The 27,065-nt window shown below is 40.3% G+C and overlaps 1 protein-coding gene across 1 annotated transcript in view; it reads left to right on the plus strand.

Annotated features, from left to right (window-relative positions):
* Nucleotides 1–8,342: 8,342 nt before the first annotated feature.
* Nucleotides 8,343–27,065, plus strand: part of ABCD2 (ATP binding cassette subfamily D member 2) — a 184,653-nt gene continuing 165,930 nt past the window's right edge. Inside the window, exons 1-2 of the mRNA XM_053716594.1 lie at nucleotides 8,343–9,389; nucleotides 16,507–16,687. Of these exons, the coding sequence (XP_053572569.1) occupies nucleotides 8,475–9,389; nucleotides 16,507–16,687 (1,096 nt within the window). The 5' untranslated portion in view covers nucleotides 8,343–8,474. The remainder of the gene's footprint in view (nucleotides 9,390–16,506; nucleotides 16,688–27,065) is intronic.

Consider the following 27,065-nt stretch of genomic DNA (forward strand, 5'->3'; position numbering starts at 1 on the left):
CTGGGACAGTATTTGGCCTCATATTTTTATATGAGACAACTCTAGTTCTAACATCACTGGCTCCCTCCTATCACCTTCATTATTTTCCTCTTTTCCCCAGGCCTTAACTATTTTCCTCACCACAAATATTTTGTCATATCCTTCTCCCCATAAAGTTGCTCAAAAAATTAAATACCTGCCACTGCAGTCTTCATTTGCCCTTTTCTTACTTTTTTCCCAACGTAATTCCCATAATCATTCCAAAAATATTTTCCCCTTAATCTTTTTCTTTCTTAAACTCACCCCACCAGACCCAATGCCTTTTGTAAGCAACCCATGTCCCAGTAGTGATCGCCTTCAAAATCAAGTCCTTGATTCCGTCTATTTGCTTCCAATCTGTCATATAAAGAATGGGCAGATGTCATCCTCTTTTTTAGTCTCTGGTGCTGCTAATCTGAAACTTTCCACCTACAACGTTTTTGACACCTGAAATGTGTTTCACCCTTAAAGGGACACTGTACCCAAATTTTTTCTTTTGTAATTCAGAAAGAGCATGCAAATTTAAGCAACTTTCTAATTTACTCCTATTATCAATTTTTTTTCGTTCTCTTGCTATCATTATTTGAAAAAGAAGGCATTTAAGCTTTTTTTTGTTTCAGTACTCTGGACAGCACTTTTTTATTGGTGGATGGATTTATCCACCAATCAGCAAGGACAACCCAGGTTGTTCACCAAAAATGGGCCGGCATCTAAACTTACATTCTTGCATTTCAAATAAAGATACCAAGAGAATGAAGAAAATTTGATAATAGGAGTAAATTAGAAAGTTGCTTAAAATTTCATGCTCAATCTGAATCACGAAAGAATTTTTTTGGGTACAGTGTCCCTTTAAAGCTTATATTTAAAGGACAGAAAACCTCAAAGTTGTATTTCTTTCTTAAGACACGGTGAGTCTACGGATCAGCAATTACTGCTGGGAATATCCCTCCTGGCCAGCAGGAGGAGGCAAAGAGCACCACAGCAAAGCTGTTAAGTATCACTTCCCTTCCCACAACCCCCAGTCATTCTCTTTGCCTTCAGTGCAAGGAGGAGGTGAGGTTTAGGTGTAAGATTCTTCAAGATTTTTTTATTTTGAAGTCAGAGCAGGCTTGCTCTGATCTTCCCCATCTGCTGGGTTTAGCTGTACTCCACGTAAGTCTCTTCAGTAGGGCTGTGGTAGCTTTTAAGCAGTCAGGAACTTGTGGGGTGGGCCTCACTGTGTTTTCCTGACAAGTTACTGCCCCCTAACAGAATACCAGAGTAGGCTTACTCTGTTTCTTCTTCGATCCATAGGTCTCTGTAAGGAGTGGTTTCCTCTCATGCCGGTGAGATGTCCTCCTCTCGTACATAGGTGCGGGTAAGTGCCAATTTTGAACATTTTATTCAGAATTCCTGACACTTGAGTAAGTTCTCTGCATCATTATGGGGGTAAGTTATCCTGAGTTCAGGATACATTGGACAGGTTGCAGGGCTCTGCTACGCTACGGTGTGTGAGAATTTTAAGGATAAAAAGCTTGTTATTTGTGTAAATATTTTTATTATTGGTGGCTCAGTGTTTTAAAACTTCTGGGATTAGACATTATATTCCTTAGGAGGGGGCAGACTTTCTACAAGTTATAATTGTTATTTTGCGTTACGGTCCGTTTATCGGCCATTCTGTGATGTCACAGTGGCGGAGCTCTTCTCCGGCTTCAGAGCGCGCTGAAACTTCGCGCCCTTTCCCTGTTCTTATTTTATGGTGGTTGCACACGCAGTGAAATAGTTTGTTCCAGAGTTCAGTCTCTCTCCGTTCGAGATAATGTTAAGGTAGCCACCCCAGCTTAACTCTGAGGTGTAAAGGGGCCAGCCGTTCTCTAACTGCATTATCTAAAGAACTTTGTGAAAGGTGAACTGTTTGTAAAGGGGGAGGCTTCTGGTTTCGTTGCAGTTCCCGCAACCAATGTTTTGCTGTTTTTTGTATTAACTTTAAATGTAAAGGGACAGTACATAAAAAAAAGTTTTTTTCTTATTTTCTGTGATTTTTTTTGCAAAGATGGACTTAGAGTGCAAGATTTGTTTGAGTGTCCATGTTTAACTTCCTTCGCCTTTTTGAGGTTCTTGTATTGAAAGAACCTTGATGTATAAAGACAGACTTTTTATTACTGAGCAACCATTCTCTCAGGAGGAGTCTGTTCAGGCAATGCCACAGGCTCCTCCTCAAGTACCCCAAGTATCTTTACCGTCTCAAGCAGTGCCCTGCAGTTCCTCACAAACTCTTGATGGAGTTTTTTTGAAGCAGAGATTGCTGCCCAGGTGTCCTCATCGGTATCTGAGGTGCTAGCTGCCATCCCCTTACTGCAGGGGAAACGTAAGAGGAAGTCTAGAAAATCAGATAGTAAGGTATCAGATCCTGTACAGGCTAACCAGGTTGCTCTTTCCCATAAGTTGGAAGATGAGGATACTTCAGTAGCCTCTGAGGGTGAAATCTCAGATTCGGATAGTGTAATTCCCTCTTCTGATGCTGAAGTGATTTCCTTAAGGTTTAAGCTTGAACATCTCCGTGTTCTATTAAAGGAGGTTTTAGCTACATTGGATGACTCCGATGCGCCTATCGTTGTCAACCCTAAAATGACTGTGCCACGGAAATTATTACTCAGGAATGGGAGAGACCAGGGATACTTTTTTCCCCCTCCCTTGTCTTTAGGAAAATGTTCCCGGTAGCCGACTCCATAAGGGAGTCATGGCAGACAGTTCCAAAGGTGGAAGAGGTGATTTTCACTTTGGCAAAGAGAACTACTATTCCTATTGAAGATAGTTGCTTATTCAAAGATCCTATGGATAAAAAGCTGGAAGTCCTTTTAAAGAAAATGTATACGCATCAAGGGTTACAATGGCATCCGGCGGTGTGCATTGCCACGGTAACCAGTGCGGCAGCCTATTGGTTTGACGCCCTGTCTGAATCTCTTCAAGCGAAAACTCCTTTGGAGGAAATTAAGGATAGGATAAAGGCTCTAAAGTTAGCTAACTCCTTTATTGCTGACACTTCTTTACAAGTCATTAAATTAGGGGGACAAAATATCTGGCTTTGCAATATTAGCGGGTAGAGCACTATGGCTTAAATCTTGGTCTGCTAATGTTTATTCTAAATCTAAGCTTTTGGCAATCCCTTACAAGGGTAAGAACTTGTTTGGTCCAGCCTCAGTGGAAATTATTTCCGATATCACGGGTGGTAAAGGATCCTTTTTGCCTCAGGACAAGAATAACAAAACGAAGGGACGTCAGGCTAATCTAAATCTTCCTTGGCCTCTTCCAAGAGCAATCCAAGCCCTCTTGAGAGCCTGGTCAGTCTTGGAACAAGGGGAAGCAATCCAAGAAGCCCGCAGCTGAATACAAATCAGCATGACGTGTTTGCCCCTGATCTGGGACTGGATCAAGTGGGGGGGCAGACTCTCTCTGTTCGCGCAAGCTTGGAAAAGAGATGTTCCAGTCCCGTGGGCTGTGATCATAGTTTCCCAGGGGTGCAAGTTAGAGTTCAAAACGTTTCCTCCCAGGGTCAGATCCACATCTCAAGATTATCTGTAGACCAGATAAAAAGAGAGGCGTTCTTGAAATGTGTACAGGACCTTTCTTGCTTGGGAGTGATAGTGCCTGTTCCAAGACAGGAACAGGGTCTCGGGTTTTACTCCAACCTGTTTATGGTTCCCAAAAAAAGAGGGAATTTTCAGGCCCATTTTAGATCTAAAGTTACTAAACAAATTCTTCAGAGTACCGTCCTTCAAGATGGAGACTATCCGCTACATTCTGCCTCTGATTCAAGAGGGCCAATTCATGTCAACCATAGACCTGAAGGATGCGTACCTGCACATGCCCATTCACAGGGACCATCACAAATATCTGAGGTTTGCCTATCTAGACAAACACTTTCAATTTGTAGCGCTTACGTTTGGCCTTGCCACAGCACCCAGAGACTTCTCAAAGGTTCTGGGAGCTCTATTGACAGTAATTCAGGCCCAGTGGATTGCAGTGGCACCTTATCTGGATGACATTCTAGTTCAGGCACCATCCTTGCAACTAGCAGAATCTCACACAAGGATCTTGTTGGCATTTCTTCATTTCCACCGTTGGAAGGTCAATATTGAGAAAAGTTCTCTTGTTTAAGTTACAAGCGTGATCTTCCTAGGAACCATTATAGATTATCTAGCAATGAAAATATTTCTGACGGAGGTCAGAAGAGCCAAGATTCTGTCCGTTTGTCTGTCTCTATAGTCAACGGCATGACCATCAGTGGCCCAATGCATGTAGGCAATCGGGTTGATGGTGGCTTCCATGGACATAGTTCAGTTCGTTTGGTTCCATTTGAGACCCTTGCAGCTATGCATGTTCGCTCAGTGGAACGGGGATTATACAAATCTTTCTCAGAAAATAGTTCTGGATCAATCTTCAAGGGAATCCCTACCGTGGTGGCTGTTGAAAAAACACCTATCCCAATGGACGTGTTTCCAGAGACCCTCTTGTGTAATTGTGACCACAGACGCCAGCTTGCTGGGTTGAGGAGCAGTATGGGACTCATTGAAGGCGCATGGACTTTGGTCTCAGAAGGAATCTGCTCTCCCCATAAACATTCTGGAGTTGAGAGTGATCTTCAATGCTTTGATGGCTTGGCCTCAACTGGCCCTAGCTGGTTCATCAGGTTCCAGACGGACAGCATAACCTCAGTGGCCTACATCAACCACCAAGGAGGAACTTGGAGTTCCTTAGCCATGGAGAAGTCTCGATCATCCAGTGGGTGGAGGCTCACAATTGCTGTCTGCCATCCACATTCCAGGGGTGGACAATTGGGAAGCGGACTTCCTGAGCAGACAGACTATCTATCCCGGGGAGTGGGAGCTCCATCGGGAAGTGTTCTCCAGGTTAACAACCAAATGGGGATTACCAGAATTGGATTTGATGGCATCTCCTCAGAGCACCAAGCTCCCAAAATACGGCTCGAGGTCGAGAGATCCTCAAGCTTTTCTGATAGCTGCACTGGCAGTTCCATGGAACTTCAGGTTGCCTTATCTCTTTCTTCTGTTTGCTCTCCTTCCACAAGTAATCGGTCGCATCAAGCAGGAGAGAGCATCAGTGATTCTAATCGCTCCTGCGTGGCCTCGCAGGATCTGGTATGCAGATCTAGTAGAGATGTCGTCTCTACCTCCATGGAGACTACCACTCAGAAAGGACCTTCTGCTTCAAGGGCCCTTCCTTCATCCAAATTTTGTTTCTCTGAAGCTGACTGCTTGGAGATTGAACCCTTGATTTTAGCTAAGCGTGGGTTCTCTGAATCGGTCATTGAGACCATGATTCAGGCTTGTAAGAAAGATTTACCATAAGGTATGGCATAAATATATTTATTGGGGCGAATCTAAAGGATATTCTTGGAGTAAGATCAGGATCCCTAGGATTTTGTCTTTTCTCCAGGAAGGCCTGGAGAAGAGGTTATCTGTCAGTACCCTCAAAGGTCAGATTTCTGCTCTATCCATTCTGTTGCATAAATATTTGGCGGACATGCAGGATGTTCAATCCTTTTGTCAGGCCATGGTCAGAATCAGGCCTGTGTTTAAGTCAGTTGCTCTACCTTGGAGCCTTAACCTTGTTCTTAAAGTCTTGCAACAGGCTTCGTTTGAGCCTATGCATTCCATAGATATTAAGTTGTTATCTTGGAAAGTTTTGTTTCTTACTGTTATTTCTTCTGCTCAAAGGGTTTCCGAACTCTCAGCTTTGCAGTGTGCGGGCACTTAAATTCTATCTACAGGCTATGAAGGACTTTCGTCAGTCTTCTGCATTGTTTGTTTGCTTGCTTTTATGGTAAATGTAAAGGTCAGAAAGCTACGGCCACTTCTCTTTCTCTCTGATGGTGAAGTGTTATTCATATGGTTAATGAGACTGCTGGACAGCAGCCTCCTGAGAGAATTACAGCTCACTTCACTAGGGTGGTGTCTTCTTCTTGGGCCTTCAAAAATGAGGCCTCTATAGAACAGATTTGTAAGGCTGCCACTTGGTCTTCTTTGCATACTTTTTCTAAATTCTATAAATTTTATACTTTTGCCTAGGCTGAGGTTTCTTTTGGGAGAAAGGTTCTGAAAGCTGTGGTGCCTTCTGTTTAGGTTACCTGTCTTGCCCTCCCTTATCATCTGTGTCCTCTAGTTCGGGTATTGATTCCCAACAGTAATTGCTGATCCGTGGACTCACTGTGTCTTAAGAAAGAAAACAAATTTTATGCTTTCCTGATAAATTTATTTCTTTCTTGACACAGTGAGTCCACGGCCCTTCCATGTTTTTAGACAGTTTTTTTTATATAAACCTCAGGCACCTCTGCACCTTGTGTTGCTTCCTTTCTCTCCTTTTCCTTCAGTCGAATGACTGGGGGTTGTGGGAAGGGAAGTGATACTTTGCCTCCCCCTGCTGGCCAGGGGTGATATTCCAAACAGTAATTGCTGATCCGCTGACTCACTATAATATATTTATCAGGTAAGCATAAATTTCGTTTTTGTGATACAGATAGAACATAGAATTATAATCAATTTTCAAATTTACTTCTATTATCAAATGTGCTCCATTCTCTTGTTATCCTTCACTGAAGGAACCCTGGCAGCTAGCTGAACACATCTAGTTAGCCAATTACAAGAGACAAATGTGTGCAGACACCAATCAGCAGATAGCTCCCATTAGTGCAGAATATGTGCATATTCTTTTTTTAACAATGTATACCAGAGAACAAAGCACATGTGAAAATAGAAGTGAATTTAAAAAAGTGTCTTAAAATTACTTTTTCTATCTTAATCATGCAAGTGTAACTTTGACTTTCTTATCCCTTTAAGTGCAAACATTTTAATACTAGATGCCTCAAGTAGCTAAGCACCGGACCTGATGATGCACTTCCACTTATCCCATTTTGTCAGACCAAAGCCCCAAAATGCCCCAAAAGTTCTATGGCCACTGTTATGTGTACTAGCTCTAGTAATAGTTAGGGCATGTTCCTCATTCAGCCCTTTTCAACCCAATTTAAAGGCCACTTCTCTGTACATCATCTACCTTGTAAATAAGCCCCAAATTCTGTCCCTCCAGCCACATCTGTAAAAAGTTGTATCTTATCTGCTATCACTTCTTATGACTAGATCCTGATTCCATTAAAGGTAAAGTTAACTGTCATGCACCCCTATGCTGCATCTCAAAGAACATTGAAAATTAGTTTGAATTTAATTCATCAATTTTTGTCACCTTTACTAGTAAACTTAGAAATGTACCTTTTAAACCGCTATGTTAACACGCCGTCACTCCACCTGGGTATAATTTTTTTTATTTTGAAATGACGAATATCTTGATAAATCTTTTCATTGGTCCCCCACTGGCGTCCCAACAGACTCGCTATACGCCCACAATTGAAAATACGAATGCGTGTCTCATGGAATTCTCTGGCTCTATAGAAGCACTTGCATGAGACACGCATGCGCATTCTCTTCATGATCAAAAATTTCGGATTGGCGTTCCGGCATCTGAATGAATAGTTGATGGCACAGGAACAGCTAATACGGTCACTGCTACTATACAAAACAATAAATCAAGCAATTCATTGTTTTAATATCTATCACAGCAGAGATTTATGTTAAGGCATGCGCAATCAGAGAGGATTCACTGGAACGCGCACGGATGAACACGTAAGAGCGGGTGGGACAGTAAGAGCGGGTGGGCGAAGGATGTGAAAAAAATTGTATGTAATAAAATATATGATTATATAAAAAATAACAAGGATTTGGCAAAAAAAGATTAGAGACTGCATTACTGTTTAGAAGATTAATGTATGGCATTAATGTGTAGGCATAAAATTAACTTTCACTTTAAAGCACTGCAAACATTCCTCCTATATTCCCAAATTCTCTTTCATTTGACCAATAACCCTGATCTTGTGTTTGATCCTATTTGTCCCTTTTAAACCCATCTCTAGCATCCTTTTGAATACTCTGCCTATGGGTAGCACCCTGCATGCAATTTCATCACTCCTAGTTAATTCTGCATCTCTCTGAGGATAACTTTACTGCTACCTGTCTCCATCCCAACCAACTGTAATGCTTTCCCTATTTTTTCCCTTGGTAGCTTGTATTGACTTCTCTCTGCTGCGTCTATTATTATGCCTAAAAATGCCAAACTCACCCTGGACATTCTGATTTTTAATTCAGCAACTGAGACTCCTGGCTGCTGCAACCCCCCTCCTCTTTTCTATTTCCTGCTGCAGGAGCCCTATCCCTTACACTGCTCCCTTCACATGCTGTTCAGTTCACTGTTATTAACAGCCACAGCCAGTGCTTCATTACAGAGAGAATACTGCATTGGTACAAACGATGCAGACCCAGTGTCAGACTTGTGCTTCTTGCAGGATATAATTTAGCTAGAGGTTGCTGAATTTATCACATTATTTATTTGGTAGACTTCATAGAGGGAAAATGTCACATATGCTGCAGGCAGCTGAAAGGGTGAAATGGAACAAAGAGACAGCATTGAAGAGAACAGCCTTCCTGTTAGCTGCAGCTTATGGAGTCAAGCTTGTGTACCCCATCCTCTGCAAGCGGCTCAGTCGTAGCCCCTACACACTCCGCAGAGAAGAGGCTCAGCCGCACCACAACCATCTGGGCACCTGCAAGAAGTCTTCCCCTGCAGTCAATGTGGAATTTTACCAACAGCTGCGTGAGCTCAGGAAAATCCTCTTCCCAAGACTGTTTACCAAGGAGCTGGGGCTGCTTTCTGTGCACTCCTTAGCTTTAATTTCCAGGACGTTTCTATCAGTTTACGTTGCGGGTCTGGATGGAAAAATAGTAAAAAGCATTGTGGAAAAAAAGCCACGGAGCTTCTTAATCAAGCTAATGAAGTGGCTGTTGATAGCCATCCCTGCCACTTTTGTGAATAGCGCAATCCGCTACTTGGAGTGCAAATTGGCGCTGGCCTTCCGCACTCGCCTGGTTGACCATGCATACGAAACCTACTTTGCTGATCAGACTTATTATAAGATTATCAATATGGACGGAAGGCTGGCCAATCCTGATCAGTCACTAACTGAGGATATTATGATGTTTTCTCAGTCGGTAGCTCATTTATATTCCAACCTTACCAAGCCCATCCTAGATGTGGTGCTGACATCCTACACTCTCATTCAGACTGCCAGATCTAGAGGAGCTAATCCCCTGGGGCCTACATTACTAGCAGGGCTAGTGGTTTATGCAACAGCCAAAGTCCTTAAAGCATGCTCACCTAAATTTGGTAAACTTGTGGCAGAAGAAGCACATAGAAAAGGTTACCTGCGATATGTTCATTCCAGAATTATAGCCAATGTGGAAGAAATCGCATTTTATAGAGGTCACAAGGTAAGGCAGCTTTTAGGGAAATGAATGTGTGAAATGTGAGATGCCTTAGTGATGCTGTTGCTCCCTGGGAAGATGTTGCTATTGTGATGCAGAAGCTCCCATCCCCCATTATTATGTGGTTCAAATTCTTATTGTAACCTAAACTCTTCATCAAGAAACACATTAACCCTTTGTCAGTCAGTGCAATACATCTATGTCCCATTAAGCAACCAATCAATTATATGCATACAACTTTAAAATAATATAATTAGCATATATTATTATTGACATTGAATTTATAAATAATACATAATGATTTGAACACATTAAGCATAGATATGCCTTTTAAATGTTTGTAAAACAATAGTGTTGCAGGTGACAGAGATACTGTGTTTTTCATGTTAAAAGGTAAGCTTAAAGTGATAGTAAATTCTAGCGTCTGTGAAACGCTAGGTTTTACCGTTGTGACAAATAAAGGGGACTTTCATTCATGAAGTATAAAATACCTTATTCTGAAAGCCCCTTTATTTGTTAGCAGCGTTCACTGCTCTTAGCTGCTAAAGGCAGCCGACGGCAGAATACTATTTGGCTGAGAGGTGACGTTTCCACCTCTTAGCCAATAGCCTTGTGGGAAATCAAGCTTGGCGGCTTTTTTTTTTGCGGCACCAAGATGGATTTCCCGCACGGCTATTGGCAAAGAGTTGGAAACGTCACCTCTCAGCCAAATAGCGTTCTGCTGTGGGCTGCCTTTAGCAGCTACGCGCAGTTAACGCTGCTAACAAATAAAGGGGCTTTCATGAATAAAAGTCCCCTTTATTTGTTACGATGGTAAATCTGATTTAGCATCACTTTAAAGGGACATTCTGGTCAAAATTTAAATGCACAGAGATGAATTACATCTTTGAATAGAAACATATTTGCAATATACATTTATTTGGCAAAAATGCTTCTAGTAAAAGATATCACTGTTTTAGTGTTAATTTTTTTCTCTGCATGTGCATGTGAAGCATAGCTAGATATTTTCAGTGCACCAGCATTTTAAATATTGCAGCTACTCAGAGCACCAGTGGGACTTGTATCATGTCTGCAATTAACAAATTATCATTACCAGATGATACACGCACCTTAACAAGTGCTGTGATTAAAATGCTGATGCACGGTGCATACCTAAAGAACACTGAACCCAACTTGTTTTCCCCATGATTCAGATAGAGCATGCAATTTTAAACAACTTTCTAATTTACTTCTATTATCAAATTTTCTTCATTCTCTTGGTATCTTTATTTGAAAAGCAAGAATGTAAATTTAGATGCCGGCTCATTTTTGGGGAATGACCTGGGTTGTTCTTGCTGATTGGTGGATAAATTCACCCACCAATAAACAAGTGCTTTCCAAGGTCCTGAAACAAAAATTGGCTGGCTCCTTAGGTTAGATGTCTTCTTTTTCAAATAAAGATATCAAGAGAATGAAGAAAAGTTGATAATATGAGTAAATTAGAAAGTTGCTTAAAATTGCATGCTCTAGCTGAATCACGAAAAAAAATAATTGTGTTTAGTGTCCCTTTAAATACACTTTTGAAACAGCTATAGCTTTTATTGGAAGCATTATGGCTAATACATGTATATTACAAAAATGCTTCTATTCAATCCTGAAATGCATTCCAATTTTGGCTAGAATATCCCTTTAAGAAATTCCTTTTTTCCTTTAGCAGCTTTAAGAAAAGATCAGGTTAGGAACTTAAAATTATAACAGTCATTTTGATCTGTTATATATGTGCATACGTATGTATCTGTTTAAGAATATGCATTATTTCAAATGCACATATGCAGAGTGGGAATTTCCACTAGTCACATATTAAGAGGTATAATCTGGCAAGAAAGAAATTAGGCTTTTAAAGGGGCATTACAAACACAAAAAAAACTGCTGTTTTTCACTAGAGTGGTTTATTTGTCCCCTGAACACTGGACCCTGCAATAGGCTTATGCACATATGCACCTAATGCTCTCCTATGCCGGACCATAACAGCATTTGTGCAGCCTTCATTTGGCTCCTCTGCAGACCCTGATTTAAAGGGACAGTAAACCTTAAAAATAATGTTATATAATTCTGCACATAGTGCAGAATTATATAACATTATTTAAGTGCTATAGTTCTAATAGCCTTTTTTCTCTTTAAATATGTAAAAATTACGGCGCTTTTACAGACCCGCTCTCTGCTCTCTGCTGAGCGGGTCTGTAATATTTAGTCAGCGCATCGGGCCAGCTGTATAGTCACAGCCCGGCCCGACCACGCTGTGACAGGAGCGAGCTGCACTTAGTGCTATGGCGCGGTCGGGCCGGGCTGTGACTATACAGCTGGCCCGATGCGCTGACTAAATATTACAGACCCGCTCAGCAGAGAGCGGGTCTGTAAAAGCGCCATAATTTTTACATATTTAAAGAGAAAAAAGGCTATTAAAACTATAGCACTTAAATAATGTTATATAATTCTGCACTATGTGCAGAATTATATAACATTATGTTTAAGGTTTACTGTCCCTTTAAGGATAAGCAGATATACATTTATAATGCCAGGTGTGTAAGTTATATTATATGTTTAAAGGGACATGAAACCCCCCAAAAATTATTTCATGATTCAGATAGAGATACAATTTTTGGAAAAAGTTTCCAATGAACTTCTATGATCAATTTTGCTTTGTTCTCATGTCATTCTTTGTTGAAAAAATAGGTAGCGTGAACACGTTTGGAGCACTACATGACCGGAAATAGTGCTGCAATCTAGTGCTCTTGTTAATGTATAACATTGTTGCAAAATTGCTGACATATAGTCCTGCAGACACGTGCACTCTCCTGAGCTTTTTTTCCTGCTTCTCCACAAAGGATAGAAAAAAAACAAAGAAAATATGATAATAGAAGGAAATTAGAAAGCTGTTTAAAATTGTATTCACTATCTGAATCATGAAAGTTTTTTTTGAGTTGTATGTCCCTTTAACCACATACAAATGGTTAAATACATAGTGCGTAGAGGACTTTGTTACAAAATAAATAGCTATAAAGAAAAAGAGCAGTTTATTTGTGTTTACTTTAACATTTAAAGTGACAGCAAACTTGAAAATGTTTCATGAATTGTTATTAAAGGGACATCATAGTGCAGAAATGCTATGCTATAATTCATTAGAGCATGTAATTTTAGCCCTAGTGACCCTGCAATGTGATTAAACACATAGTTAAAGTACATCATGTGAGCCACAGAAAACTGTTGGTCCTGAGCTGATACAGCAGGTAAGCTTATCAGCATCAGCAGTTTCACAACCCAGCAAACAATTATTTTTCAGTAGCCAAGCTCCACCCACCAATTGCCTTGATCGAAGGAGCCCATCTGGGCTTGCGTCTGCAGCTGATAAGGTTAGCCATGGTCATTATTATAAATTGCATTGTTTTGCAGTTTTTAATCTGTTAACTCCAATTAGGCAAAAGTCTGTTGTAGGCTTAGCATAGAGGATGCAGCAGTGTGCATTTTCAGCTCTGAGAATTAGAAAAGTCAACATTAAATAAAACATAAAGAACATTGCAAATTTGTTTTACAACGCATAACAAACATTTTCAGTTAAAATCACAATTTACTGTCCCATTAAAGTTCAGGTCTAATTTAATTTCAGTCTAAATGTAAGGACCATTTCACTCAACATTTCAACAATCGATAAACGTTTCATTGTAATAATATAAAATATCACATGATTGTAATATACATTCTTTATTTATTTTGTTTCTTTTTTCCTGTGAAATACATCTGAAAATTGTTCTCGTTCCACTTTTCCCAGGGAGGATTGGGTTAATACTGTTATCTAATTTTCTGTGAACTAGTGTTTAACATGCCCCACCTCCCTTTACCTTGTCTCTAGTCATTTGCTCTTTTAAGGTGGATTATCAGTTCTGTATCAATAATTGTAATGGGAAATGCATTCTTTGCAATAGCATTGGGCATACTAGGTAGTGTTGGTGTGAATATTATTACATGTAACTGTTAGATTGAGATTAGAAAGGAATATATGTTATTTTGTCTGAATACCTATTTAATACATTATTATTATCTAACGAAGCTGAGTAAGTGTTAAACCACCTTAAAGGGACACTGAACCCAATTTTTTTCTTTTGTGATTCAGATAGAGCATGCAATTTTAAGTAACTTTCTAATTTACTCCTATTATCAATTTTTCTTCATTCTCTTGCTATCTTTATTTGAAAAATAAGACATCTAAGCTTTCAGAACCTTGGGCAGCACTTGTCTATTGAATTTATCCACCAATAAGCAAGAACAACCCAGGTTGTTCACCAAAAATGTGCCAGCATCTAAACGTACATTCTTGCTTTTCAAATAAAGATACCAAGAGAATGAAAAAATGTGATAATAGGAGTAAATTAGAAAGTTTCTTAAAATTGCATGCTCTATCTGAATAACCACAGAAAAAATTTGGGTTCAGTGTCCCTTTAAGGGAAGAGAAGAGGGCAAGGTGCAACATATACATAGGGTTGCCAATTTTTTTTTAACAAAATAAGGGAGACAATTCATTAACCAATTACAAAGTAAAATAAATACCAGTTACAATAGGATTACAAAAATGTAGAAATAACTATTGTTGCAGAAATGAATATTAAGAGTATATGCAAAGATTATTCCTGCTTAAAATCCTAAATATATTAATCACACAGAGATTTATTCCATAACATTTATGCAATATAAATCAGCCAGAAGATAACAGTCTACAGTATCCAATAATCACAACAAATTTTAAGCTCATTGTACATCATTTTTATGCTGACTTATCACATATATAAAAAGACAGAAATATATAAGACCACCACGCAGGTATGGGTGATTTATTACAACACCATTGCGTCTTGAAAGACTACACAACTAATAATGCTTTGTTAATTTTTTACACTGTAGCCAATATTGTCATCTCATTTACATCCTAGTACTAGGTCACTCGCATGCAGTATGCTGCATGAAAGGATTAATAGGGGGAGGGGGAGAGTACTGGGCATGGCTGCTGCTTGTAGACCTCAGTGCAGGGTGTGTAGGGGAGAGGTGCTGCTGTGACCCTGTACCTCTCCCTAGGTGTGAGGGTCAGAAATGGAATTTATCATGTGTGAAGGCTCATTCTCTGGATACTAGGATTCCCTGGTGCTGGTTATATCTTGATGCCTGCCTATATATTATCCTGAGAAATAGCTTGTGCCTGAGTAATAGTTTGATCCTCAGTTTTGTGACGCCTAAATTTAATATGCATTTGTTAAGCCCTGATTGAATAACATGCTATCCCTTACATATAACCTTACATATATAGATATAATTATAGTCCTAAATATCCATATATGAACCCTTTTACACCTGGGCTCAGATTACAAATGGAGCACAAATATATTAGTGCTGTTGAGCACTAATCCCACTCTAAATAAAACAATAGCGCTCTTATTATTGCTTTCATAATACAAGATAAAGGAAAAAAGTATTGCTTGAGTGAAAGCCTCAGATGCTCTAACATTTGGAGAGGTCAGATTTTTTTTTAAAGGTATAGTAAACACAACATTTTTTTATTGTTTAACAAGATAGATTATGCCTTTATTTACCATTCCCTAGTTTTCCATAACCAACACTGTTATAGAAATATATTTTTTATCTCTGAAATTACCTTGTATCTAAGCTTCTTCAGACTGTCTCCTTATCTCATATCTTTTGACAGACTTGCATTTCAGGCAATTAGTGCTGACTCTTAAATAACTTCACGTGCATGAGCACAGTGTTATCTATATGAAATACATTAACTAACGCCCTCTAGCTGTGAAAAACTGTCAAATGCATTCAAAAGAGAGGGGGCCTTCAAGGGCTTAGAAATTAGCATATGCGTCTACCTAGGATTAACTTTCAACTAAGAATAATAAGAGAACAAAAAAATGATGATAAAAGTAAATTAGAAAGTTGTTTAAAATTGCATGCCCTATCTGAATCATGAAAGTTTAATTTGGACTAAACTATCCCTTTAAATAAGCAGTGGTTGCTGAGATATAAAAAGTCAACACCACCGTATTGTCATAGATCTTGAGCACCCTCAGGAAAGCAAACTGACAAAAAATAATTCAAGATATATCCAGTATATATTTAGCAGAAGAGTTTTGTAGCAGTTGTAGTCCCATGAACACACAGACATGCGTACACATACCTACCAACCCTCTTGTATCCTGTGGGATTGTCTTTGGTTAAGTGGTCTGGCCTGCCAGTGACCTCTCAGTGTCCCAGTTTAAAGGAACTGCCAAACGCATGCTCACAGCCCCGCCCAGTCACACTCATTGAATGCTCGCTACCCTGCCCCTCCAAATGTGGCCCCACCCACAATATGCCAGTGATCCACTGCCCACAAGCTCTTTAACCCTTTCATGTCAGGGTTAAAGTGCCTACATCGGAACAACTGTTCCGATGTAGACAAATTGAAACCACGCGATCGTGCACACGATCGTGAGATTTCAATTATTGGATCGCATCTGGGGGGCGTCCCTACAACCCTAGGAACGCCCCCAAGACCGCAATCAAGTCCTGACAGCACAGAAGGCTTCAGGACAGCCGTTAGCTATGACGTTCTATTCCGTCATAACGGCTTTAAAGCCCAGCCTAATTATGACGGAATAGAACGGCATAACGGCTTTAAAAGGTTAACCTCAGGAGGTATGCATACACAAATACACACAGCCACGTGGACACTCACAATTACATACATACACAAAAAATAATAATAAAAAAATAGAAAAATCCATAAGAATTATTCATGTTACTGGCATAGTTTAAGTTTCCTGAATGTGATTCTCCTGGGGAATTTAAAAGACATCACAAATGTCAATATTAAATTATTTTTCTTTACAACAAGAATCACATTTAAAGTGATATCTGGCAAAGGGAGGAGTCACCATGGCATCATGGGAACCGGATACAGACTTTAAATTTGATAAAAAAAATGTTATATTTTGAGATGCTGTATTTAAGTTGGCAATTTCCACATCAAATTGATAAATTTATGATTGATATTCTTTGTCACACATTACAGAAATGTTCTTTCAAATTAAAAATAGCATTTTATTTTTTCAAGGTAGAGATGAATAAACTCCAGAACAGTTATATGGCACTGGCAGACCAAATAAACCTTATCCTTTCCAAACGCCTGTGGTATGTTATGATAGAACAGTTCCTGATGAAATACGTGTGGAGCGGTAGTGGATTAGTAATGGTTGCTGTTCCCATCATCACTGCAACAGGCTTTGCAGATGGAGGTAAGAGTTTTTAAATCCTATCTGTCATAGTGCTATTATGTTCTTCTAACGTTTTGTTGCTTCTTTTGTGTTGTGAAAGGGCATAAACACAATGGAATCCAGCATTAGTCCTGCATTTGTGAAGACTTTGGTATATGAAAAAATATCCTATAATACAAAAAACATGTTTTGCAGTTGGGATAAGTTGAACAATCTAGTAGAGTGAAACATATATTTTTTAACCTGTTGTGACATCTGGGATGTAACTAGACATTGCTAGGCACCAAGGAGCAGTCTATGGCAGCCCCCCTCATTTCAGCAGAACCCCTATCCAGGGTGCTGAACCTAAAATGCGCCCGGCTCCTAAGCTTTACATTCCTGCTTTTTAAATAAAGATAGCAAGAGAATGAAGAAAAAGTAATAATAGGAATAAAATAGAAAGTTGCTTAAAATGGCATGCAGTATCTGAATCATGAAAAAATTGGGTCTAGTATCCCTTTATGTGTTTTAATTGTGAACCGTTTATATTTTTAGATTATGAAACATATTCACAAATATAATATGATAATTAAAGTGCTTATTAATAATTACAATTAATTGTTTATACATCATAAAATGATTACTTATGTTTTGACATACAGTTATAGGAAAGGGTTAACTACCTTGCACATCTCATGAACTGAGTTTAATAGAAGCTGTAATTAAACATGCACACATGCATTGTGATCATTCAAGAAACTCAGCTCTCAATTTGGTCAGAAAGCAAAAAAGCATTTTCTGAAGCAAATTCCAGATAAGAAATGCACTACTAGATGCTAGCTGAACACATCTGGTGAGCCAATGACAAGAGGCACATGTACAAAGTAACACTAATATCACTAGCTAGCTCCCAGTATTGCATTGCTGCACATGAGCCTACCTAGGTATGCTTTTCAGTAAAATATACCAAGAGAACAAAGTAAATTTGTTTGAGTTTGCAGAGGCGTAGATACAAGATAATCACAGAGGTAAAAAGTATATTAATATAACTGTGTTGGTTATGCAAAACTGGGGAATGGGTAATATAAAGGGATTATCTATCTTTTAAAACAAAGATTCTGGTGTAGACTGTCCCTTTAACCCCTTAAGGACAAGGCCTTTTATCAATTTCTTACCCTTAAGGACCAAGGCTATTTTTACATTTTTGCGGTGTTTGTGTTTAGCTGTAATCTTCCTCTTACTCATTTACTGTACCCACACATATTATATTTCGCCATTAAAGGGATACTAAACCCAATTTTTTTATTTCATGATTCAGACAGAGCATGGGGTTTTAAGCACCTTTCTAATTTACTCCTATTATCATTTTTTCTTTGTTCTCATGTTATCTTGATTTGAAAAAGCAGTACTGTAAGATTTAGAGCCGGACCATTTTCTGTTCAGCACCTGGGTAGCACGTGCTGATTTGTGGCTAAATGTAGCAAACCAATCAGCAAGCTCTACCAAGGTGCTGAACTAAAAATGGGCCAGCTCCTAACCTTTTATTATTGCTTTTTCAAATCAAGATAACATGAGAACAAAAAAAATTGATAATAGGAGGAAATTAGAAAGTTGCTTAAAATTGCATGCTCTATCTGAATCATGAAAGAAAAAATTTGGGGTTAGTATCCCTTTAAATGGACTGTCTAAAGATACCATTATTTTTATCATATCATATTATTTACTATAAAAAAAAATATAAAATATGATGAAAAAATTGGAAAAAAACACACTTTTTCTAAATTTGACCCCCAAAATATGTTACACATCTACAACCACCAAAAAACAACAATGCTAAATAGTTTCTAAATTTTGTCCTGAGTTTAGAAATACCCAATGTTTACATGTTCTTTGCTTTTTTTGCAAGTTATAGGGCAATAAGTACAAGTAGCACTTTGCTATTTCCAAACCATTTTTTTATCAAAATTTGCATAAGTTACCTTTTAACACTGATATCTGTCAGGAATACCTGAATAACCCTTCACGTGTGTGTGTGTGTGTATATATATATATATATATATATATATATATATATATATATTTAGTAGACACCCCAAAGTATTGATCTAGGCCCATTTTGGTATATTTCATGCCACCTTTTCACTGCCAAAAGCGATCAAATAAAAAAAATCGTTCACTTTTTTACTAACTTTTTCACAACCTTCAGGTTTCTCACTGGAATTATATACAAACAGATTTTGCAATTATGGCACAAATGGTTGTAAAGGCTTCTCTGTGATCCCGTTTGTTCAGAAATAGCAGATATTTAAGGCTTTGGCATTACTTTTTAGTAATTAGAAGGCCGCTAAATGCCGCTGAGCAACACACTTGTATTATGCCCGGCAGTGAAGGGGTTAATTAGGGAGCTTGTAGGGTTAATTTTAGCTTTAGTGTAGTGTAGTAGACAACCCAAAGTTTTGATCTAGGCCAATTTTGGTATATTTTATGCCACCATTTCACCACCAAATGCCATCAAATCAAAGAAATCGTTAACTTTTTCACTAACTTTAGGTTTCTCACTGAAATGATTTACAAACAGCTTGTGCAATTATGGCACAAATGGTTGCAAATGCTTCTCTGGGATCCCCTTTGTTCAGAAATAGCAGACATATATGACTTTAGCATTGCTTTTTGGTAATTAGAAGGCCGCTAAATGCCGCTGCGCACCACACTTGTATTATGCCCAGCAGTGACGGGGTTAATTAGGTAGCTTGTAGGGAGCTTGAATAGTTAATTTTAGCTTTAGTGTAGAGATCAGTCTCCCATCTGACTCATCCCACCCCCTGATCCCTTCCAAACATCTCTCTTCCCTCCCCCACCCCACAATTGTCCCCACCATCTTAAGTACTGGCATAAAGTCTGCCAGTACTAAAATAAGTTTGTTTGTTTTTTTAAATATCTGTTCAGCTGTGACCCCCCGCTTAGCCCCCAACCTCCCTGATCCTCCCCAAACAGCTCACCCCCAGGTTGCCTCCCCAAAAAAATTTTTTTGTTTTTTTTAATAAAAACAGAATTTATGCTTACCTGATAAATTTCTTTCTCCAACGGTGTGTCCGGTCCACGGCGTCATCCTTACTTGTGGGATATCTCCTCCCCAACAGGAAATGGCAAAGAGTCCCAGCAAAGCTGGCCACACAGTCCCTCCTAGGCTCCGCCCACCCCAGTCATTCGACCGACGGACAGGAGGAAATATATATAGGAGAAACCATATGGTACCGTGGTGACTGTAGTTAGAGAAAATAATTCATCAGACCTGATTAAAAAACCAGGGCGGGCCGTGGACCGGACACACCGTTGGAGAAAGTAATTTATCAGGTAAGCATAAATTCTGTTTTCTCCAACATTGGTGTGTCCGGTCCACGGCGTCATCCTTACTTGTGGGAACCAATACCAAAGCTTTAGGACACGGATGAAGGGAGGGAGCAAATCAGGTTACCTAAACGGAAGGCACCACAGCTTGCAAAACCTTTCTCCCAAAAATAGCCTCCGAAGAAGCAAAAGTATCAAATTTGTAAAATTTGGCAAAAGTGTGCAGTGAAGACCAAGTCGCTGCCTTACATATCTGGTCAACAGAAGCCTCGTTCTTGAAGGCCATGTGGAAGCCACAGCCCTAGTGGAGTGAGCTGTGATTCTTTCAGGAGGCTGCCGTCCGGCAGTCTCATAAGCCAATCGGATGATGCTTTTAAGCCAAAAGGAAAGAGAGGTAGAAGTCGCTTTTTGACCTCTCCTTTTACCAGAATAAACAACAAACAAGGAAGATGTTTGTCTGAAATCTTTTGTAGCCTCTAAATAGAATTTTAGAGCACGGACTACGTCCAAATTGTGTAACAAACGTTCCTTCTTTGAAACTGGATTCGGACATAAAGAAGGTACAACTATCTCCTGGTTAATATTTTTGTTAGAAACAACCTTAGGAAGAAAACCAGGGTTAGTACACAAAACCACCTTATCTGCATGGAACACCAGATAGGGCGGAGAACACTGCAGAGCAGATAACTCTGAAACTCTTCTAGCAGAAGAAATTGCAACCAAAAACAAAACTTTCCAAGATAGTAACTTAATATCTATGGAATGTAAAGGTTCAAACGGAACCCCTTGAAGAACTGAAAGAACTAGATTTAGACTCCAGGGAGGAGTCAAAGGTCTGTAAACAGGCTTGATCCTAACCAGAGCCTGAACAAATGCTTGAACATCTGGCACAGCTGCCAGTCTTTTGTGTAGTAAGACAGATAAAGCAGAGATCTGTCCCTTTAGAGAACTTGCAGATAATCCTTTCTCCAAACCTTCTTGTAGAAAGGAGAGAATCTTAGGAATTTTTATCTTATTCCACGGGAATCCTTTGGATTCACACCAACAGATATATCTTTTCCATATTTTATGGTAAATCTTTCTAGTTACCGGTTTTCTGGCATGAACCAGAGTATCTATCACAGAATCTGAAAACCCACGCTTCGATAGAATCAAGCGTTCAATCTCCAAGCCGTCAGCTGGAGGGAGACCAGATTTGGATGTTCGAATGGACCCTGAACAAGAAGGTCCTGTCTCAAAGGTAGCTTCCATTGTGGAACCGATGACATATTCACCAGGTCTGCATACCAAGTCCTGCGTGGCCACGCAGGAGCTATCAAGATCACCGAGGCCCTCTCCTGATTGATCCTGGCTACCAGCCTGGGAATGAGAGGAAACGGTGGAAATACATAAGCTAGGTTGAAGGTCCAAGGTGCTACTAGTGCATCTACTAGGGTCGCCTTGGGATACCTGGATCTGGACCCGTAGCAAGGAACCTTGAAGTTCTGACGAGACGCCATCAGATCCATGTCTGGAATGCCCCATAATTGAGTTATTTGGGAAAGATCTCCGGATGGAGTTCCCACTCCCCCGGATGGAATGTCTGACGACTCAGAAAATCCGCCTCCCAGTTTTCCACACCTGGGATGTGGATCGCAGACAGGTGGCAGGAGTGATCCTCCGCCCATTGAATTATTTTGGTCACTTCTTTCATCGCCAGGGAACTCCTTGTTCCCCCCTGATGATTGATATACGCAACGGTCGTCATGTTGTCTGATTGGAACCTTATGAATCTGGCCTTTGCTAGTTGAGGCCAAGCCCTGAGAGCATTGAATATCGCTCTCAGTTCCAGAATGTTTATCGGGAGAAGAGACTCTTCCCGAGACCATAGACCCTGAGCTTTCAGGGATTCCCAGACCGCGCCCCAGCCCACTAGACTGGCGTCAGTCGTGACAATGACCCACTCTGGTCTGCGGAAGCTCATTCCCTGGGACAGATGGTCCAGGGTCAGCCACCAACGGAGTGAATCTCTGGTCTTCTGATCTACTTGAATCATTGGAGACAAGTCTGTATAGTCCCCATTCCACTGTTTGAGCATGCACAGTTGTAATGGTCTTAGATGAATTCGTGCAAAAGGAACTATGTCCATTGCTGCAACCATCAACCCTACTACTTCCATGCACTGCGCTATGGAAGGACGAGGAACAGAATGAAGAACTTGACAAGAGCTTAGAAGTTTTGACTTTCTGACCTCTGTCAGAAAAATCCTCATTTCTAAGGAATCTATTATTGTTCCCAAGAAGGGAACTCTTGTCGACGGAGACAGAGAACTTTTTTCTATGTTCACCTTCCATCCGTGTGATCTGAGAAAGGCCAGAACGATGTCTGTATGAGCCTTTTGCTTTTGACAGGGACGACGCTTGTATTAGAATGTCGTCCAAGTAAGGTACTACTGCAATGCCCCTCGGTCTTAGAACCGCTAGAAGGGACCCTAGTACCTTTGTGAAAATCCTTGGAGCAGTGGCTAACCCGAATGGGAGGGCCACAAACTGGTAATGCTTGTCCAGAAAAGCAAACCTTAGGAACTGATGATGTTCTTTGTGGATAGGAATATGTAGGTACGCATCCTTTAGATCCACGGTAGTCATAAATTGACTTTCCTGGATAGTGGGTAGAATCGTTCGAATGGTTTCCATCTTGAACGATGGTACCCTGAGAAATTTGTTTAGGATCTTCAAATCCAAAATTGGTCTGAAAGTTCCCTCTTTTTTGGGAACTACGAACAGATTGGAATAAAATCCCATTCCTTGTTCCTTTATCGGAACTGGGTGTATCACTCCCATCTTTAACAGGTCTTCTACACAATGTAAGAACGCCTGTCTCTTTATTTGGTTTGAGGATAAGTGATACATGTGGAACCTTCCCCTTGGGGGTAGTTCCCTGAATTCCAGGAGATAACCCTGAGAAACTATTTCTAGCGCCTAGGGATCCTGAGCATCTCTTGCCCAAGCCTGAGCAAAGAGAGAGAGTCTGCCCCCCACTAGATCCGGTCCCGGATCGGGGGCTACTCCTTCATGCTGTTTTGTTAGCAGCGGCAGGCTTCTTGGCCTGCTTACCCTTGTTCCAGCCTTGCATCGGTTTCCAGGCTGGTTTGGGTTGTGAGGCATTACCCTCTTGCTTAGAGGATGCAGAATTAGAGGCCGGTCCGTTCCTGAAATTGCGAAAGGAACGAAAATTAGACTTATTTTTGGCCTTGAAAGGCCTATCTTGTGGAAGGGCGTGGCCCTTTCCCCCAGTGATGTCTGAAATAATCTCTTTCAATTCTGGTCCAAATAGAGTTTTACCTTTGAAAGGGATGTTAAGCAATTTTGTCTTGGATGACACATCCGCTGACCAAGACTTTAGCCAAAGCGCTCTGCACGCCACGATAGCAAACCCTGAATTTTTCGCCGCTAATCTAGCTAATTGCAAAGCGGCATCTAAAATAAAAGAGTTAGCCAACTTAAGTGCGTGAACTCTGTCCATAACCTCCTCATATGGAGTCTCTTTACTAAGCGAGTTTTCTAGTTCCTCGAACCAGAACCACGCTGCTGTAGTGACAACAATGCACGAAATGGGTTGTAGAAGGTAACCTTGCTGTACAAAAATCTTTTTAAGCAAACCCTCCAATTTTTTATCCATAGGATCTTTGAAAGCACAACTATCTTCGATAGGAATAGTAGTGCGTTTGTTTAGAGTAGAAACTGCCCCCTCGACCTTAGGGACTGTCTGCCATAAGTCCTTTCTGGGGTCGACCATAGGAAATAATTTCTTAAATATAGGGGGGGGAACAAAAGGTATGCCGGGCTTTTCCCACTCCTTATTTACTATGTCCGCCACCCGCTTGGGTATAGGAAAAGCGTCGGGGTGCACCGGAACCTCTAGGAACTTGTCCATCTTGCATAATTTCTCTGGAATGACCAAGTTGTCACAATCATCCAGAGTAGATAACACCTCCTTAAGCAGTGCGCGGAGATGTTCTAATTTAAATTTAAATGTCACAACATCAGGTTCAGCTTGTTGAGAAATTTTTCCTGAATCTGAAATTTCTCCATCTGACAAAACCTCCCTCATGGCGCACTAGATGTACTAGGGGCCTCCTGTGTGGGCAAAACTGGTGTAGACACAGTAGGAGATGATGTAGTATCATGTTTACTCCCCTCATCTGAGGAATCATCTTGGGCAATTTCATTATCTGTGGCAGTACTGTCCTTACTTTGTTTGGACGCTATGGCACAATTATCACATAAATTTAAATGGGGAGACACATTAGCTTTCATACATATAGAACATAGCTTATCCGAAGGCACAGACATGTTAAACAGGCTTAAACTTGTCAACAAATCACAAAAAACGTTTTAAAACAAAACCGTTACTGTCTCTTTAAATTTTAAACAGAAAACACTTTATTACTGAATATGTGAAAAAGTATGAAGGAATTGTTCAAAAATTACCAAAATTTCACCACAGTGTCTTAAAGCATTAAGAGTATTGCACACCAAATTTCAGAGCTTTAACCCTTAAAATAACCGGAACCGGAGCCGTTTACAAATTTAACCCCTATACAGTCCCAGCTATAGCCTTTGCTGAGACCCAACCAAGCCCAGAGGGGAATACGATACCAATTGACGCCTTCTAGAAGCTTTTCCAGCAAATTTCAGATCCTCACACATGCATCTGCATGCCCTGCTCTCAAAAAACAACTGCGCAGTAATGGCGCGAAAATGAGGCTCAGTCTACAACTAGGAAGGCCCCCTGACTGGAAAAGGTGTCTAACATAGTGCCTGCCGTTTAATAAACGTTCCCCAAGTTTATAAATGTGAAATAACAGCATAAACATGAATAAAATGCCCAAATAAAGCAATCGATTTAGCCCATAAAAGTGTCTACCAGTTTTATAGCCCATATTAAGCCCTTTATTCTGTTTGTTTGACTAAGAAAATGGCTTACCGGTCCCCATGAGGGGAAATGACAGCCTTCCAGCATTACATGGTCTTGTTAGAAATATGGCTAGTCATACCTTAAGCAGAAAAGTCTGCTAACTGTTTCCCCCAACTGAAGTTACTTCATCTCAACAGTCCTATGTGGAAACAGCAATCGATTTTAGTTACTGTCTGCTAAAATCATCTTCCTCTCACAAACAGAAATCTTCATCCTTTTCTGTTTCAGAGTAAATAGTACATACCAGCACTATTTTAAAATTTCAAACACTTGATAGAAGAATAAAAACTACATTTAAACACCAAAAAACTCTTAACCATCTCCGTGGAGATGTTGCCTGTGCAACGGCAAAGAGAATGACTGGGGTGGGCGGAGCCTAGGAGGGACTGTGTGGCCAGCTTTGCTGGGACTCTTTGCCATTTCCTGTTGGGGAGGAGATATCCCACAAGTAAGGATGACGCCGTGGACCGGACACACCAATGTTGGAGAAATTTGCATTTTTCTGTAGTGTAGCTGCCTCCCGTCAATACCCCCCTCCCTCTCCCCCTCCCAGATCCTTTGATCCTTATTCCCCCCCCCCCTCTCCCTCCTTCCCATTCAATTTCATTGGTGGCAGTGGTTGCTGCGCGCACACACACATACACATGTGCACGCGCACTCCCCCTGCAGCCCCGCATGCTCCCGGCACCCGGCTGCACATTGCACATACAGGAACCAGATGCCGGGTAGCGATGGTCCGCCCACCCACCTCCCTGCAGCTGCTCCCACCCACCAACGATCGGCACCATCGCTGGCCCATGCAGAGTGGCTCTCTCTGCATCGGTCTTGGAAAAAAGGTATTGCAGTGATGCCTCAATATCGAGGCATAAAGGCAATACCTTGAAAGCGTCTGGAAGCGATCAGGATCGCTTCGAGCTGCTTTAAACCCCTAACGACGTACAGGGTACGTCGCTGGTCTTTAAAGACCAGTTTGTGTGTGACGTACCCTGTACGACGTCTGTCGTTAAGGGGTTAAAGGGCCATGATAACCAAATGTTGAAACACTTGAAAGTGATGCAGCATAGCTGTAAAATGCTGACTACAAAATATCACCTGAACATCTCTATGTAAAAAAGAAAGATATTTTTCCTCAAAAGTATCTCAGTAGCCACATCCCATTGTAAAGGACTTCTAAGCAGCAAATCAGTATGTCTGTCCCGGGACAGCTAAGGGAGTGAGCTTCGTGAACGCTCATCTTGTTTCCCTATTCAGTTTAAGGAAGTTTACTATGAAATCTCATGAGAGTTAAGTCAAATCTCATGAGATCACAGTAAATGAGTTCATGACCTCAGCACTGTTGATGCTGATTGGCTGCTGTTCATTTCTTCATAAAAATTTTTTTACCTGCAGATGGCAGCAGCTGAGTATAACTTTTTACACAAAACTTACTCTGCTGAGCTGAGGAAGTTGTAAGTTAAATATCTTCCTTTTTTACATAGAGATGCTCAGGTGATATTTTTATGTCAACTTTTACAGTTATACTGCATCAGTGATTTAGCATATGAGTATTATGTCCCTTTAATAAAAAAATTAAAATATATATTTTTTTCATTCCTTTTTATTGAAAAAGATACAGCAACCACCAGACCACCATAAGCCACATATTCAGAAGATTTTGGTGCGCAGACCATCAAGTACACAATGGATATATAAACATCATACAGAAATTAGTCTTACAGTGAATCAGTAAGAGACGTATGTACAATTTTAATTTCCTGAGATTGATAAGAGTTACACAGCAAGATCGTAGAGTCAGTTCTGTGTTCGTTATATAGCTGTGTCCCAGGAACAATGGGGTTATCCGTGGTCACTTCATCCCTAATTTTCATAACAATATAACATATCCAACTCACTAACAATTAACCGTATTAACAAGCAAACAAAAAAAAAGAGGGAAAAAAGGGGGGGCGGGAATGGGGGTTGTAAATATGGCAATGACTCTGCCTCTTAGTCTCCAAAGCTTTGTGAGTTATGATAGAAGTACGTCAAAAACAACACTTCAAAACAGCATCTCCTCATAAATATTGGTGTTATTCTGATTTTCCAATGGCCCAGCCAAAGATTGCCACTCTCC

This window comes from Bombina bombina, chromosome 6, assembly GCF_027579735.1.
Source record: "Bombina bombina isolate aBomBom1 chromosome 6, aBomBom1.pri, whole genome shotgun sequence".
NCBI classification, from domain to species: Eukaryota; Metazoa; Chordata; class Amphibia; order Anura; family Bombinatoridae; genus Bombina; species Bombina bombina.